Source organism: Athene cunicularia (genome assembly GCF_003259725.1).
Source record: "Athene cunicularia isolate RWA chromosome Z unlocalized genomic scaffold, athCun1 chrZ_part1, whole genome shotgun sequence".
Classification (NCBI taxonomy): domain Eukaryota; kingdom Metazoa; phylum Chordata; class Aves; order Strigiformes; family Strigidae; genus Athene; species Athene cunicularia.
In genome coordinates this window covers 35,841,715-35,857,101 of record NW_020799142.1, presented here as the reverse complement: position 1 = coordinate 35,857,101, position 15,387 = coordinate 35,841,715, and the positions used below count along the sequence as shown (strand labels likewise).

At 43.8% G+C, this 15,387-nt stretch overlaps 1 protein-coding gene across 1 annotated transcript in view; it reads left to right on the top strand.

Moving 5' to 3' along the window:
* The window catches only part of DCC (DCC netrin 1 receptor), a 260,983-nt gene that overhangs the window by 220,072 nt on the left and 25,524 nt on the right, over window positions 1-15,387 (top strand). Inside the window, exons 19-21 of the mRNA XM_026865876.1 lie at window positions 5,888-5,953; window positions 8,277-8,439; window positions 14,467-14,693. Coding sequence (XP_026721677.1) covers window positions 5,888-5,953; window positions 8,277-8,439; window positions 14,467-14,693 — 456 coding nt within the window. The remainder of the gene's footprint in view (window positions 1-5,887; window positions 5,954-8,276; window positions 8,440-14,466; window positions 14,694-15,387) is intronic.

Below are 15,387 nucleotides of genomic sequence, written 5' to 3'. Positions count from 1 at the left end.
GTAAACTCTGATCAAAGGAAACGTACACAGTTTTGAACGAATGTTTCTCCTTATCTTGGGGAAGTTCGGACACATTTTGATTGTTCAATTGTTTTCTGAAAACATACCTCCTGTGAAACGGGTGATTTAAGCTCCCTAGATAAATTCATATATGCTTAGACTACTCAAATAAATTCATATATACCTGGAATACTGTTACATAAGGCATACAGGTATGATTTTATATCTCTATATATGCGACATTACTCTTTTTAAACCATAAACTGGATATTTGCAAGTTGAGATTTAATGTTGACTGCCATGGGGAGGCCGGTCTCCTCTCCCCATGCCTGGAGCAAGGCCAGTGACCATACCCAGGACAACAAAAAGCCCGTGGAAAAGACCATCCATGACAGACATCCACAGCTTTTCTTTCCAAATCTTGAGGAAAACAGAGGTCTGCGTGGTTTTGCATCCGGCCCGGAGACACGCGGAAAGGTTTCCACATGACGCTGGGGGACTTTGCCTCTCCTGAACAACGGATGAACTTTGGGTCCTTGACTCACACCTACTATTTTGCACCGCGGTGAGTTAACAGCGCACCACTTGCTTCAGCTTTCGGGGCGAGGAGGTTTGAAGCGCGCTCCGGTCACACCTAGAGTTTGACTTTCTGCAGTTCAACATTCCGTTGTTGGATTATGGCAGGCGTGTCGCTCTTTGCCCATTTGAAACCTTCCGGTGCTCATTTTTCTGCACGCGCATGAAAACACCTGCCAGGACGTCTACAGCCTGAGATCAGGCCCAAACCAGTCACATCGTCTCATACTGTGACTGTTTTTTTTTTTTTTTTTTTTTTTTTTCTGCTAAAGCTTTTGATGGCTCCGGGCTTTCCGTTCTGAAGCTATTTTGCAGACTCTGAGCGTAGCAGCAGTGAAAGGATGAGCAGTTCAGATCTTTTTTTCAAAGACCTGCCTCCTAAACAAATAATGCAGTGGTCTGTAACGCTCTTTGCTAGAGAAAAGAAATAAGAAGTACCCCATTTATCAGAATAACTCCTTCTGGGGGGAAAATAATAATAATTTAAAAAAAGCCTTTCAAACTCTGTCGTCTGGCTATGTTTACCAAGCAGGTGTAGGAACTCTTTTGGAAGGTCCAAAAAATGGAAAGCGTCTCAGAAGGCAAGGCATGCTTGAAATTTAAAGAAGGGCTATTCCTGCATATTGGTTGTCTTTCCCTGCGACGCTGAGACATAGAGACAGCTGTCTCTGCATGTACCCAAAACGGAAGGACTAGAAAGGCAACAGGCATTGGGGTATCTGTTCCCCTAATCTTGTGTTTCTGCCCCAAGCCCCAGCGTCTTCCCAAGAAGCCTGACGGTTTATACTTGCTCCTGAGCGAATTTGCGAACGCCTCTGCCTTCGCTGAGCTTTTTTCGGCTGCCACCAGTGTGTCTGCTCCGTTATCAGGTGCTGCCCGTAGCTGGAGAGAAGGCGCAAGTCCTCGTGTTTCAATGCTGGTGGACGCAGAACCGCGGCGACGAAAGCTGATGGTGTACATCTCCACGTCAGACAGAGGTGGATGCCTTCAGAAAGCAGCTTCTTCCCATCCCAGATGAGCAGGTTGGGTCGTGATTGTGTGGTTTCCTCCTCTCGTTGCCGACCAAAGAGGAAACTCGTGCATGGCCACGCACAGGGAGATGGATCCTCACCTCGGTGCTCTCTGGAGTCAGTGCGTGACCCACTGCTCCTCCTCCCGCCTCCCATCAAGGTCACGATGAGGCTGCACAGCTTTGCCCATCTCAGGCAGAAGAGCAACCTCTGGACCAATACTGAACCGCAGAACATGTTTTATTCAACATTTCTCTCTTCTGACTCGTATTTCTACCTTCCCAGATGAATTTGAACAAGGTTCTAGGGGGATGCTTTCATTTTTCTCAGATGTCTGTGAGTCTGCCCTGGGCAGAAGCTCCCGTTGCCCCCTTTCAGCCAGTCTCCTTCTTCTACTCTTACTCTGCTGTGTTGGAGCATCCTTATTCCACCAGGTTTCTAGGAGGGCTGCAGCTCAGCAGCAAGCTGGAGCTGACCCCCTGCCCCGAAGGCAACTCGCCGTCTTTCTGCTCTGTCCTGGAGCAGGTTTCCAAGTGCTCAGCTTTGCCGCGGAAACAAGAGCAGCTTGTCTGATGGCACCATATGCCTGACAGTGAGAGCCAATGACTTTGTGTGCTGGAACCTCCCGCTTTGCATGCTTGAACCTCCGTGGGGGACACCCACGGGGCAGGAAATATCACTTATAGTCTCTGCTGTCTCATGTGACAATATTGCTCAACTTATTTTCTCTGTATTTTGAGCTGAGGCAAAATGCAGCAACAGTGGTAGTGCAGGGCCGTGTCTGGTGCAGAGGAGCCAGACAACGTTAACAACAACATCATTCCCCCTCCAGCTCAGGTAGTTGGCTTGCAGCGAGCGTTTTGCAAGGAGAGAACGTTCCCTCAACGTCTACAAATCTGCCCGGGCCACGCAGTGTTACCTGAAGTTTATAAATAGGGAAGCTGCTGGAGTAAAGCATGAAAAAGGGAAGAGATTTACAGCAAAACAACAACAAAATTTTTGGCCAATTTCCAGGTGCTGGAGACCTGAGAGGGTAACAAACTGTTGTTGTCACCGACAACTTGATTTTTTTTTTTTTTTTTTTGCCTTGACAAGACCAAGTTGAAATGCTGATTTTATATAACGGCACCTGAGATACAGTTTTGGGAAAAAGATTTTTTTTTTTTTTTTTAAATATAAAGGCTTGAATTACTAAACCATTAGAAGGAGAGATCTGGGGGGGGGATAACAGGAGATCTGGAGAGATCTGGGGGATAACAGAAGTTAAAGGGAGAAGTGAGAGGTGAGAAATCGTATATAGGTTCATATGGATGCAGGTTTTGGTATCTCTGATACAAACGCCTTTAATCCAACTCATTAAAAAAGTAGGAAAATTAAGGTTAAAGAGTGGTTAACCTCCATTTAGAAAGGCGGTTCTCAAAGAAACAGCTGCTGAGTCACGGTTTTATAAATTTATGACCAGAGTGCAGTGAAGATATCGAAGAGGAAGATTGAGGGGAAGCACGCAGGTTAACTTCAATTTAAAATTAGATTATTTTAAAGGTGGTCAAAACCTGCCACCTTAAAACCAAGGGAAGCAGTGACCTTGAAGCGGCAACGTTCTCGCACATGGTTTGATTTTTTTTTTTAAAAAAAAAATGGAAATAGAACCTAAACTGTTGCTGAGTGAAAACTAGAGATAGAAATGAGTCGTGGAGGTGTGTTGGCTTGGAACAGAGCATGGGTGATCCTTAGAGGTTTAAGCCTTACCTACCCTAAGAAACCGTAGAATGCATCAGAGATGTACCTCCCATCTCCTAAGCGCTTAAATTTCTGTGTTTTTCCAAATATTGAAGAATATTTGTACGTCTTGATAGCAGAAGAGAGTCGAATCTCCATAAATTCCGTCTTGGTGATCCCTGACGAAGGGTTGAAATGCTGTTTGTGAAAGAGTTATTTGCCTTCCTGTGAAATTACCTCTGATTAGGAGTCGGGTTTATAGAAAGAGTTGCCCTCAGCGGGTTAAAACGGAAGACTCTGCTGCCTTGGGATGGTTTTAAAACTTAAAAGTTTTAAAAAAGTTTTAAAGTTCAGGCACGTTTCCAGGCTAAGAACCCCCCCGAGATGGATGGCGTAGCCCGAACCTTTTCCCTGGTTGCCTCCGTGTTGCAGCCACCTCAAATATATGGCATCTTCGGGTGTCAGTCACCCTACTAGAGCCTAAAAATGAAATGGGCAGCTGTTTACACAAACGCTTTTACAATGAAAATGTCATGCATAATGCCTTGAAAAGTGCACTTGCAATAATTAAACAAATACTAAACTTCAGAGTCGGGCATGCAGGGTTGGTTTTGGGGTTTTTTTTAAGTCTCCAACATCCCGATTAAATTTTCAGATGTTTTCAGCGCCCGCTAAGATATTTCAGTGTGGGCTAAACATGAAAAAAAAAAAAAAAAAAAAAAAAAAAAAAAAAAAGTAACATTTAGCAATCTCCCATGGAGAGAGCTGGTTTCCTAAGCGCAGGATAACCCCAGGGTCACAACATCCTCGCGCGCTGCGGTGTCGTAGTATGAATAGGGCTGCCTCAGAGTGTCATCTCGGTAAACAGAATTACTGTGTACCTTACATTTATCTCTTTATTTTGTCTGCTTTTACGGCTAAACATTTCGCAACCTCGCTTTCTCGGGCTCAAGTTTGCCGTAGCTGTGCAATTAGGCTGATTGAAAAGATGATTACACTGAAGTCTCTTCTGATGATAATCATCTTCCATTTATTTAGGGCCATTCATCACCAAATACTTTGCAAATTGGTAGACAGAGTTATACACGTGAATTTCTTCACAATCCACAGAGATACGAGTACCTCTGGAGAGGAACGTGGCAGGTTTTGTTTTGTTGTTTGGTTTTTTTTTTTTTTAACAGTGCACAGCAGCAACAAATAACTGCAGGAGAGTGAGAAACTGGCGGAGGGCGGTGTGGGGTGTGGGTTTGTTAATCCGCCAAAACATCGTTGTTGTTTGATGTTAAAACTACCTGAACTAATCCCAGATCATTCCGCTAAGTTTTCAAAATTTTTTCTCATAATTCCTTCACCAACCAAACCCCTCAGGCACTATTTTGTCTGACCCGAGGGATGGCAGAGCCAAGAAGACGGTGTCTTACAGAGTTCGTGTTGAGTCTGTCTCGGGGGGAAAAAAAAACAAACATCTTTTCCCTGAAGCACTTGTCCCAGCAGAGCACTGCTGGTGTCAGCTGAGCTCTTGCCACCTGGGAAGGTTCATCTGACCTCAGTGAAAAAATAATTAGCTTTTGGAGGAATGAGATGGCCACATTTGGGGCTTTGCTATGGCTCTGTCCCCCCGTACCAAGAACACGCTGTTGGCATAAGCTTGGTTTTGGCCAGAAGAGCGGTTTTTACCCCAAACCTCTCCTGCTATGGACTTTGACAGCTCAATCCCACACCAGTAGAGATGAAGGAGAGCTTGGTAGGTCTTCACCAACCTTTGCAACTCTCCTCTGTCAGACATGAGGAAGCAGATCCGCTGGGCTTGGCAGAAATGTGGACATAGCATGGCTGGTTAGCCCACAGCTGATAAATAGGAGAAAATAAAGCAGAAGTAAAGAAAAACACCTCAAATTTTATTACATTAATTCAGAGCGCAAACGTGCCTCAACAGCCAAAACATTTTTGCAATAATAAACACACCCTTTCCATTTATTTTTTTTTTTTTTTTACATCAGGGTTAGGTAAGAAGCCATATTTTTCAAAAAACCAAGCAGCTGTGGAGTTGTATTTCCACAACAGCGTTTCCGCAGGCAGGAAACTAAATGAAAGCTTGCTTAATAGTGGTGGAAAGCCACCCGGCAGGTAGAGAACGTGCCCGTGGTTTTCTCTGCAGCACCGTCCCTCTGCCACCGTTGCGGCCGCTTGTGTACAAAAGCAGCTGTCTGAATTATTCCCGTCACCCGTGGAGGGGGCACAGACGGATGCTGCCATCACACCTTAGTTTGTCACTCTAACGAGCACATCTGGAGAAAAAAAAAAAAAAAAAAAAAAAAACAACACAAAAACCACAAAAACACATACAACACACACAAAAAAAAAACCCAAAACCAACAGAGCAAGGCAAGCTGCTCAAAGGGCTGAAATTCAGCTTGCTTTCAAACGCCTCCTTTGATGGCAGATTTCCCTCAGCATATATGGGATGACTTTTCCCATGTTTAATGGTTTAAGCGTTGTCAGACAGGCGCCGTCTCGAGCGACAAACTTGACTTTGCCGCTTGACCTCTCACACCGTATCTGATGCATTTTTCTGCCGACAGGTCGACACGGGGATGGCGCTTACTGGCCGGTGGAAACCAACCTCATTGACAGGAGCAGTCTGAACGGTAAATACAGGCTCCATCCAGCGATTAATTGCAGGTTTGGTGATAACCCCCTACTTTTCATCTCTTTATTACTCCCCCTTTCCTTTCTCTCCTGGTTTGGAGACCACTCCATGCGCTGATGGGTTGCACACTTGCTGGTTTGTAGGGAAGAGTTCGATCAGCCGTTGAACATCGTCTCCGTTGTGCAAAATATCTGCTGCAAAACAGGCAAAAATGTTGACGAAAAGTAGGGTCAGGTCGCCATGTATTCTGCCTTGGTTTTCTTTAAAGCCGATCCCTAAATCACCCATCAGCTTTCCAGCTGATTCAATACTCCCAAAGGCACATCACTGGGTAGGACCATCCCATCGCAAGAGATGCTTTAGATATATCTCAGGCCATAGGAATGCATCTAAACCGCCCCCCCCCCCCCAAAAAAAAAAAAAAACAAAAACAACAAACCAACAAACAAACCAAAAAAACAGCTTAAAAAGAATTTTAGATCACATTTTATGTTATTCAGTTTCAATTCAAGCTTTCTGCAGAAGACAGCGTTTTTAAAATTCATCCTGCTCTAAAATAGGGAGAAATGAGAAGAAACCCCGTGGATTAACCAAAAATAACGGAACCTAATCAGTGCCAGCTGGGGTGTAGATAAGCTATCGATAACTTCTTATTCCTGACCCCATCTCCGTTACCTAATGAAGCATTGTCCTCTTGCATTGTTGAATGAAACAACAGACAAGATTCCCTCAAATGTAGTATCCAGAGAGGTTTGAAAGTACAAAATAATTACAAGGCGCATAGCTGATTAACTCAAGACTGATTATTTTCCACGGCGGAGACAAGGAGGGAATGCAAAATTTCATTACCTTTTTCTGTCCTACTTCGCTACAGCCAACACTGCTTCATGCTTTTGTCCTGCTCTGCGTAGTAATTCATCACAAATCTAGGAAAAGTGACTTTTAAGGAGTAAACAGAGCCTCCAGGGCCTGCAATAAAGGGTAGGGAGAGAAAAAAAACAAAACATTTTTGTCTTGATACTCACTGTATTTTATGTGGGATGTTCCTTCGAGGCCTTCTACTCAGCGTGGAAATGAAAAAGAAACCAAACCCCCAAATCTTTGGGATTTCCGTAGACCGTGTAATGCTGAAAGGATGGCACTCACGGCTCCTTGTCTTCTTGAGTTGCCTAAAAAAGCTGAGAAAAGGGCAAATTATTTGACTAGTCTAATTAATGAAATAAAGAATAGGATATTAGGTCGGAAAATCAAGGCAGTTTTTTTTTTTTTTTTTTTTTTTTTTTTCACATTCAGTTGTACTAAAGTCAAAATGAAATCCCAGTTTTTGTTTGTCCGTGGGAGCTTGGGGGGGGTGATGCCATATGAAAACTCCTGCGTGACATTTCTTGTGAATTCTTCGACAGCTCTTCCTTTTGCATCCCCTTGCAGCAAATATTTCGTTGTTTGTTTTTTTTTTTTTTCTGCAAGATCAAGTGGGAAGATAATTTGGGGCTTGTAATCTTATAGGATGGCTGTAAGATTGCCTCAGCAGACAGAGCAAAAGGATTACTCGCTGTTTCGTGCAGGTGCCCATAACGTATGGCCCAACGCCGTGCAAATAGAGGTCTTATCCAACAAGATTAGAAAAATATAAACCGTGTTATTGCCAGTGCAATGGGGAAAATATTGCTGGAAGCAAGGGACTGGTCCTTGAAGTCAGTTTGACTGGGACTTGATGCTATAAATGATGTTACTTTCAGTCCTGGTCTTGTTGTTGCATTGAAACGAAACAGCTCATCACTTCGGAAGATTGAGCCCTTAACCTGCTCAAGTGTTGCACGGGGATCTGGTCAGCACAGCAATAAACGAAATATTATTGCGATGTGCGAGCGACTGTGGGGCGAATGCAGTCCTGACAAACGAATCAGGCAGCGGGGTTGACTGATACACAAGATGTGTATTTGCCTGTAAATACCGAGAAAGACTATACGGGCCACAAAGAAAAAAAAAAAATAAAAAAAAAATCTATAGTCCCCGTGTTTCCATTTTCAGCTGATAAAAGCAAAAATGAGCTGAGAGTTATTGACTCCCAACATCAGGTTATTAACACCCAGAAGATGCAAAGTCGTTACCGCTTAAATATTTTCCTGTTTGCTCTGAAATGCAGCGAGACATCAATTTCGGCTCTTTATGGCACCCTTCTGCACCCTCCATCTGCTTTTTCAGAGGAATTCATTCCACCTGACAGGCTTGATGTGTTTTATTTTATGGGCGTCTCCTAAAGAGGGAGAGGAGCAAACCCTAGCGCTAACCATCCCCTCGTTGTCTTGTCTTTCTTCCAGAGCCCCCCATTGGGCAGATGCACCCTCCCCACGGCAGCGTCACACCCCAGAAGAACAGCAACCTCCTCGTCATCATCGTCGTCACCGTCGGCGTCATCACCGTGGTGGTGGTGGCGGTGGTGGCCGTCATCTGCACCAGGCGCTCCTCGGAGCAGCAGAGGAAGTAGGTTCTCGAATCACGGGATGAAAGGAAAAAGCTCAACTTCAAAGTAGATCTGGGCAATAACACCGGAACAGGCTGCCCAGGGAGGGGGGAGTCCCCATCCCTGGGGGGGTTTCAGGGCTGTTGGGATGAGCTGTGGGGGGATGTGGGGTAGGGGAGAGCTTTGTAGAGTCGGGCTGAGGGTTGGGCTCAATGATCCCGAGGGGCTTTTCCAACCTGAAGGATTCTGGGATTCTGTGAGTCGTACTGTGGAGATGTGAGTTCTGGGACTGAGCTGCATTTTGGGGCTCGATCTTTTTTTGATTTTGGAGGCGTCACTCATTGCTGGGCGAGTGGGGAATATCCCCTGTCCTCCAGGCTGCAGAGTAAACCATGGAGAATAAGTACCCCTGACGTGGCGAGGCTTGAAAAACAACTCTGCCATGCACAGCGCTCCGTTGTTTATATTGCCAAGTATCATTCAGACTCGGAATAATCAATTCCATTGATTTCAAGGGGAAAAAAAAAAAATAAATGTGCCTGGTGATGGTTGTCAGACTTTCTGACTCTGCAGGCCTGTACCCTCACAGCTGAGGGTATAAAAATAAAAAATAAATAAAAATAAAAAAAAAACCAAAAACAAAAAACAACCATTCTATAGAAAATTATGGGAAAAAAAAATCTTTAGGATTCCTCTGAAAGGCTATAAAAGGGCAGCAGTGTAAAGCACAAAGATTTTTTTTATTTTTTTTTTTAGTTTTTATGAGAAATCAGAAGCGGACTCAACGATTTTGAAACAGAGCTGCGTTTGATGCATTTAATGCATTGAAAAATGGTTATACGATTTTTTTTTTACGATTAATTCATTGTATTATCATGCTATTATGAGAGACTGGACAGAAGAATGTGAAGGTTAATCATAGTTTGCCCACCAGATTTGCACGGGCCTGACATTAGTTTGCACTGATGCTTAGAAAAGTGTGGCACGATGACGGAAGGGATGGTCAGGGAACCAGAGAGCTCCCACATTTACCGAAATCAGCTTGGGGGTGGTGAAGCATGGGCAGATGGCAGCTTGAGGTGGTTTACACCCAGCGGGCCAAGTGCTTTGGCTAAAGATGGATGTTTGAAAGTAGATTTAAAAAAAAAAAAAAAAAAGAGAAAGCTCTCATTTAGGGGGAAAAAAAATGGTTTTAGGAGTGCTGGGGGAATTGAGTGAACTGGTTTGAAAATCTGCTTCACAGTGAGAAAATCAGGCCATCATCTGAGGGCAACTGTTGAGTTTGGTGTTGAGTAGAGTTTGGTGAATCAAAGGTCCCTTGAGTTTCTAACAGGGCAAAAGGGAATTACAAGAGAAAGAAAGAAACAGAGAACCATCTATCCAGAACTGGGTGTCAAAAATTAAATATCCAAGTCTTGAGTTAATCGACTTTGACCTCCTCTGCAGCCCCTGGGGAGGAACAGAAACGTTCAAAGAATCATTCATCTTATTCTAAGACGTTGGAAGACTTGCCATTTGAAGGTGCTTATTGCTCTCCGTTGGTTAAAAAAATGCGAAGCTGGTAGATTTGGATTTGCTTTTAAAGTTCTAAATGTCTGTACTATGCAGCACCCAAGTTGCCCCGGACAGTTTCTGCACTGAAAGTGAGGGAAAAAAAAATAAATAGGGTGATAAAAATTAAAGAATGGATCTTCAGTGTAGCGCAATGGGACAAAAAACCCTGAATTTCCTCAAAACAGAGGGGGGTGGTGGAAATTACTTTGTTTCTGACCTGCCTGGAGAGATGCACACTGTGACATGAAGAGTTTAGATTCAGGCTTTTATTGGCAGCTGGTTCTTAGTTTAAAATCGCTGCTGACCTACTGAACAAAAGGACCGCAGTAAGGGTAAAGGCCAGGTCTCGTTGGATAATGCGTGTGTCCTTTCCCAGAGAAAAAAAAAACAAAAAAAAACAAAAAAAAAAACTTGCAGGGGATGGAATAATCTCCTGTAAGCCTTCAGTGGAGGAAAGTCATATTTCTTAAGTTAATTAAAACTTGGCTGAACAAAGCACAATAAAGCATATTACACAGAACAACCTGGTACTGACCTAGGTGGCTTAGTAGGTATTTCTGTCTCGGCCATCTAGGGAAGAATGAAATATCAGCCACACGAACCCTGTGACAAACTTGACACCGGTAAAAAATAGGGGACGAAAACGGGAGTAAAGACTCAGGTGCAATAACTCACCCAGTTGGGCGTAAGAGGAATGTGCGGCTCCGGCAGTAATTGAGATTCATGCCCTCGCCGTAATTACATCTTCCGCAGCGCAAGATGCTCCCTGCCCTGCTCTGGAGGATGGACGATGGGGCCGCTCAACAGCTCCGTCCTTCAGGTCCTGGTCTAGGCAGGTCAGTTCAGAGCTTAAGCTTAGAGAAGATGAATCCCTGTTGAATCTTAAAGGAAAACAGGACTTTGTACAGGACACACCCAACCTGCAGGACCGGCTCTGCCAGGAATTTTTTTTTTTTCCAGGCTTCGAGGGATAAGAAAAATTTGTAACATGCCAGAAAAATTAGACTATGGACTAGTACCACGAGGTTATGGCCACCACCGGAGAAAAGATGAGGGTGGGGCGTCTAGTCTGAGCCTAGTAAGTACATAGTGCAGATTTAAGCCATTCAAAAATGAAGTGTCTTGAACAAGGGCCCGAGCAATCAGCACGCTGGCGCGGGGGAGTGGCGTGACAAGAGGCTGCAAAACATAAACTAAGACTAATTTATGTAACGGGGGGGTGTCTATACGTTTGGGAAGACCCGGGGAGGCATTAACCAAAGCATAATCAAACTCCAAGCCGCGGGGAATGAGTCGGCGGCCGCTAAAGAGCCTCCACATTTCACTGCTGAGTTCCCTGGAGATGCTCCTGGGTTTTGGTGGGTCCTCTGTGCTGGGGTGGCTCATTAGCTGGGGTGGCTCATTAGCCATGAGCCACTCATTAGCTGCGGCCACTCATTAGCCGCGGGCGCTGCCCCATCTCCTGCGCGATGGCGTGGGGCTGGATCATACCACGGAGGAGAGACAGGTACGCGTTTCAGCTTTTCAGGATGGCAGGAGGTAGAGAGGCCGAAATGAAATAATTTTTCATCTGTAAACGCTAGGAGAGATTTTCTAGAGAAAGACTCTTTTAGGGTTTGGTTGGGGGGTTTTTTTGGTTGTTTTTTTGGGTTTTTTGTTTGTGGTTTTTTGGTGTTTTTTTTTTTTTTTCTGTACAGGATTTCTACACCAGTTAAATTTCCTTTAATCCAGCCCAAAAGGCAAAGTGCACATTTCGGTCAGATTAAGAGTCGAAAATATAAAATATTAACTCAGGCCTTGGAAGGATAATTAAGGTGAAGTAAAGTTCGCATTTATTGTGGAGTATCTTCAAAGCGCTTTTCAAACAGCGGTGCAGGAGGCTCAGGGTTCATGCAGGACGTGATTATGGCTTATTATGGGACCACTGTTTCTGCGTCCTGCCTCTGAAACATCCCTGCTCCATCAGTAAAGACCATCCAATCAGGCCAGGACTGGATGATTACTCCTGTGTTTTTGTTTTTTTTTTATATAAGCAAAAACTTGTTTAGCCCAGAACAGTTTATTTCTGAGATCTTCAGATAAGCGATGGGTTCAACTGTTGTTAAAAAAAATAATAATAATAAACTAGGCTAAAATAAACTAAGCTTAAATGTTTTCTCTGGGGTCATGTAAGTGTAAAATGAAGGCAATGAAGAGTAGCATCCCTCTCGGGTGTTTGAAAAATAATCTTATGTAGCACGTGTGTGTTGTTGGGAGCTATGTGGGTGTGTTGGGGAAAGGCTGAAGACCCAGGGAGCTTTGTGCTGGAAACTGTAGACCATGAGAAAGAGTTTTGTCTCCGGAGAGTTTATTATTTATTTTGAAAGTACAGAGTAAGTTCTAAGATTGCATGAGCGTAATATATATATTTTAAGGGCAGAGCGCAACTCTGGTTTTATAACTGTCCTTAGGGGGAAAAAAAAAATAAAAATAATCATTGTGGTATGCAAGGTGGATGCGTTTGATGCTGTAAAATAATTGAACAAGAGAAACCCTGCAGTCTGAGATCAGATTTTTCAATGCCAAACTCCTTGTCTTCCCCATTCCTGCTCCGGTGGTAAAAGGGGAAACGGACTAAATTGGAATCCCGCTGTAACTCTCCACACGAACTCCCGAGGCACCGTTTTCCATCGCTGCGGCGGAGGTTTGAAGCCCATGTTGAAGCGTTTATGACTTGTCTCCTATAAATGTCCCGTGCTTGTCTGGTGCACTAAAGATCCTGCCTCCTCCCCCCTGACATGGAGGGTGGGTGCGTTTTCAGAAGCCGAGCCTCAACTTCTGTATTTCCTAACCAACGCATTCCAGGGGAGGATTTATTTCCATTTGTTATTGATGACCGTTTCGTATGCGTTCCCGGCTCCGATTCAATTTGCTCCTCACGGGCTGTCAGAACATCAATAATTTGTGAGGGAAAAAAAAAACCAACAATGCAAACCGGGCTAGATCATCGCGTATATTTTGAAATTATATCATTGCCGTCGCGGTTTTGTAGTTACGGTCGGAATGACACATTCATTACAGCCCCCTATTTGGAGTTGTGTCGAAAATTACTTTAGGGCTGAAATTTCTCTTGCCGAGCTCAAGCCTGGAGAAGTGAATTATTTTCAATTGAAAGTGACAAAAAAAAAAAAAAAAAAAAAAAAAAAAAAAAAAATCATAATTTTGGTTCTAAACAAGGAATTACTTTCTTCACTTTGGGATTTTTTTTTTTTTTTTTTTTTTTTTTTTTGAATGAGACAGAGCAACTTTACTTTTTCACTTCAGGCTTCAGCTTATACCTTCACGTTTGAATGCAACTGCTCATAATTATTCTTGTAGGTGCTAATCAGGATGGGTACTAGGGTCTGTGCATTAAAGAACTGTAGGGTGTTGTTTTTTTTTTCCTGTTCTTTGAAATACTCTAATTTTAAATGATTAAGTTTTGGCAATTAACAAGTAACAGACTAAACATGGGAAATAATCATGGCCAGAAGCCAACACGCTTATTTCTTGTGGGATGTAAACCAAAATCTCTGAATATCCCCACTGCTGATTTTCCAGATTTCATTTACAAATACAAAGTATTTCCACTTTTCCTTGGGGGACAGCATTATTACTTTCCTTTCCCAAAGTACGTTGAGATGTTCGAAGTTTAAAACCAGTGTTAAGAATACTTTTGGATTGTTGATTCAAAACCCTAAGAGTAAGCCAGAGAACTGTTCTTTCAGAGTTATTTAAATTGATAGATTTCTGGAAAGACTTGCTCTACAGCTGTAAATTAGACATTTTACTCCATATTTAAGGAGCGTAATTTTTTCTTTGGAATAGAAAAAATGTGTATTTTGTTATAAATGGACTGGATAGTCGAGGGGAAGTGCAATTCTGAGAGCAGCAGAGCAGGGCCACCCCCTCGTGGCACGGTGTCCTCCCCAGGGGAGGTGGCCCACCAACGTGTAATACCTGTGCATAAAGAGAGGAGAGTTAATGTTGCTCTGGGAAATGTTACTCTGGATTTCTGAACTTTTCTGTAATTAAAAAAAAAAAAAAAAAAGAAAAAAACCTACTTTAGTGTATAATTAAATAAATACAACATATGCTGCACACAGTTACGGAAGGTTTAGGATGTGCGTAACTCAGTGGAAGCACGCTCAGCACTTTTCAGAGGCTGTTTTTTAGATGTAGACGCTCCCCAAGTGCTGCTCTTCTCAAGATGAAACTGGACACTTCCCTGCTGTCCCAGGAAGCGTGCTTTTCCCCAATTTCTACACCATTTGATGCAAAAAAATGACCCACCCTAGGCCCATCCCCTGGGGCAAACTCCAGGAAGCGTAGGACCACGCTGCGATAACTGGTGTGTTTAAAGGACACAACCGGAGGGGTTCCTTAGAAGGGCTCCGATGAGGAGGCATCGCTCTCAGTCTTGTGAAGGGCGAAAAACCTTCTTACGTGACGGTTTTGATGTTTCTTTGCTGCAGGAAACGTGCAACCCACAGCGCTGGTAAAAGGAAGGGCAGCCAGAAGGACCTGAGACCCCCCGATCTGTGGATACATCACGAGGAGATGGAGATGAAAAACATCGAGAAGCCAACGGGCTCAGACCCTGCAGGAAGGGACTCACCAATGCAGAGCTGCCAGGACATCACCCCCGTCAGCCACAGCCAGTCAGAAACGCAGCTGGGGAGCAAGAGCACCCCGCAGCCTGGTGAGGGGCTCCGAGGGCAGGGAGAGGCAGACGTTGGCTGGGTTTCACTTTCTGGATGTGGGGAAATCAGCATCGTGGAATGGTTTGGGTTGGAAGGGACCTTTAAAGGTCGTCTAATCCAACCCCATTCCATACACTCAATTTTATTTATTTATTTATTTATTTATTTATTTTCTCCATCACCAGCCTGTAAATTTTACTTAAATTAAAATCAATATTGGTGGTTAGTGACTTCAGTCCGGCATGTGGAGTCTCTAACAGAGGGCAAAACCCAACAAGATCCAGGAGGAAACCGGAAGAGCTATGGCTGCTGGGAGAGATGGTTCCTAGATGACTTTTTTGCAGTGGTTTCAAAAACCCCGTCAGTTTTGATTTTGACCCCATTCTCATTTTTTAAGTCCAGGGATTCAAATGTTATCGAATTTGCAAACCGTGCTAAGAGAAAAGGAGAGGGAAGAGAGGAGGCATGGAGAAGTAAGTGGGGATTAAAAAAAAAAATGGAGCAGAGGGAGAACATGATTACGAAGGAGGTCAGCAGCATCACCAGGAGCAGAATTTGGGCCAGGGAGACTGAGAAAAGTTACAGATATGAAGGCAGATGTTCTGTAAGAAAAATATGGTTGCGGTGAAGTTTCCTCCTCCTTTTTTTAACCTCAGCGCACACAGCACATCACAGGTTTCACTTGAGCTGAGA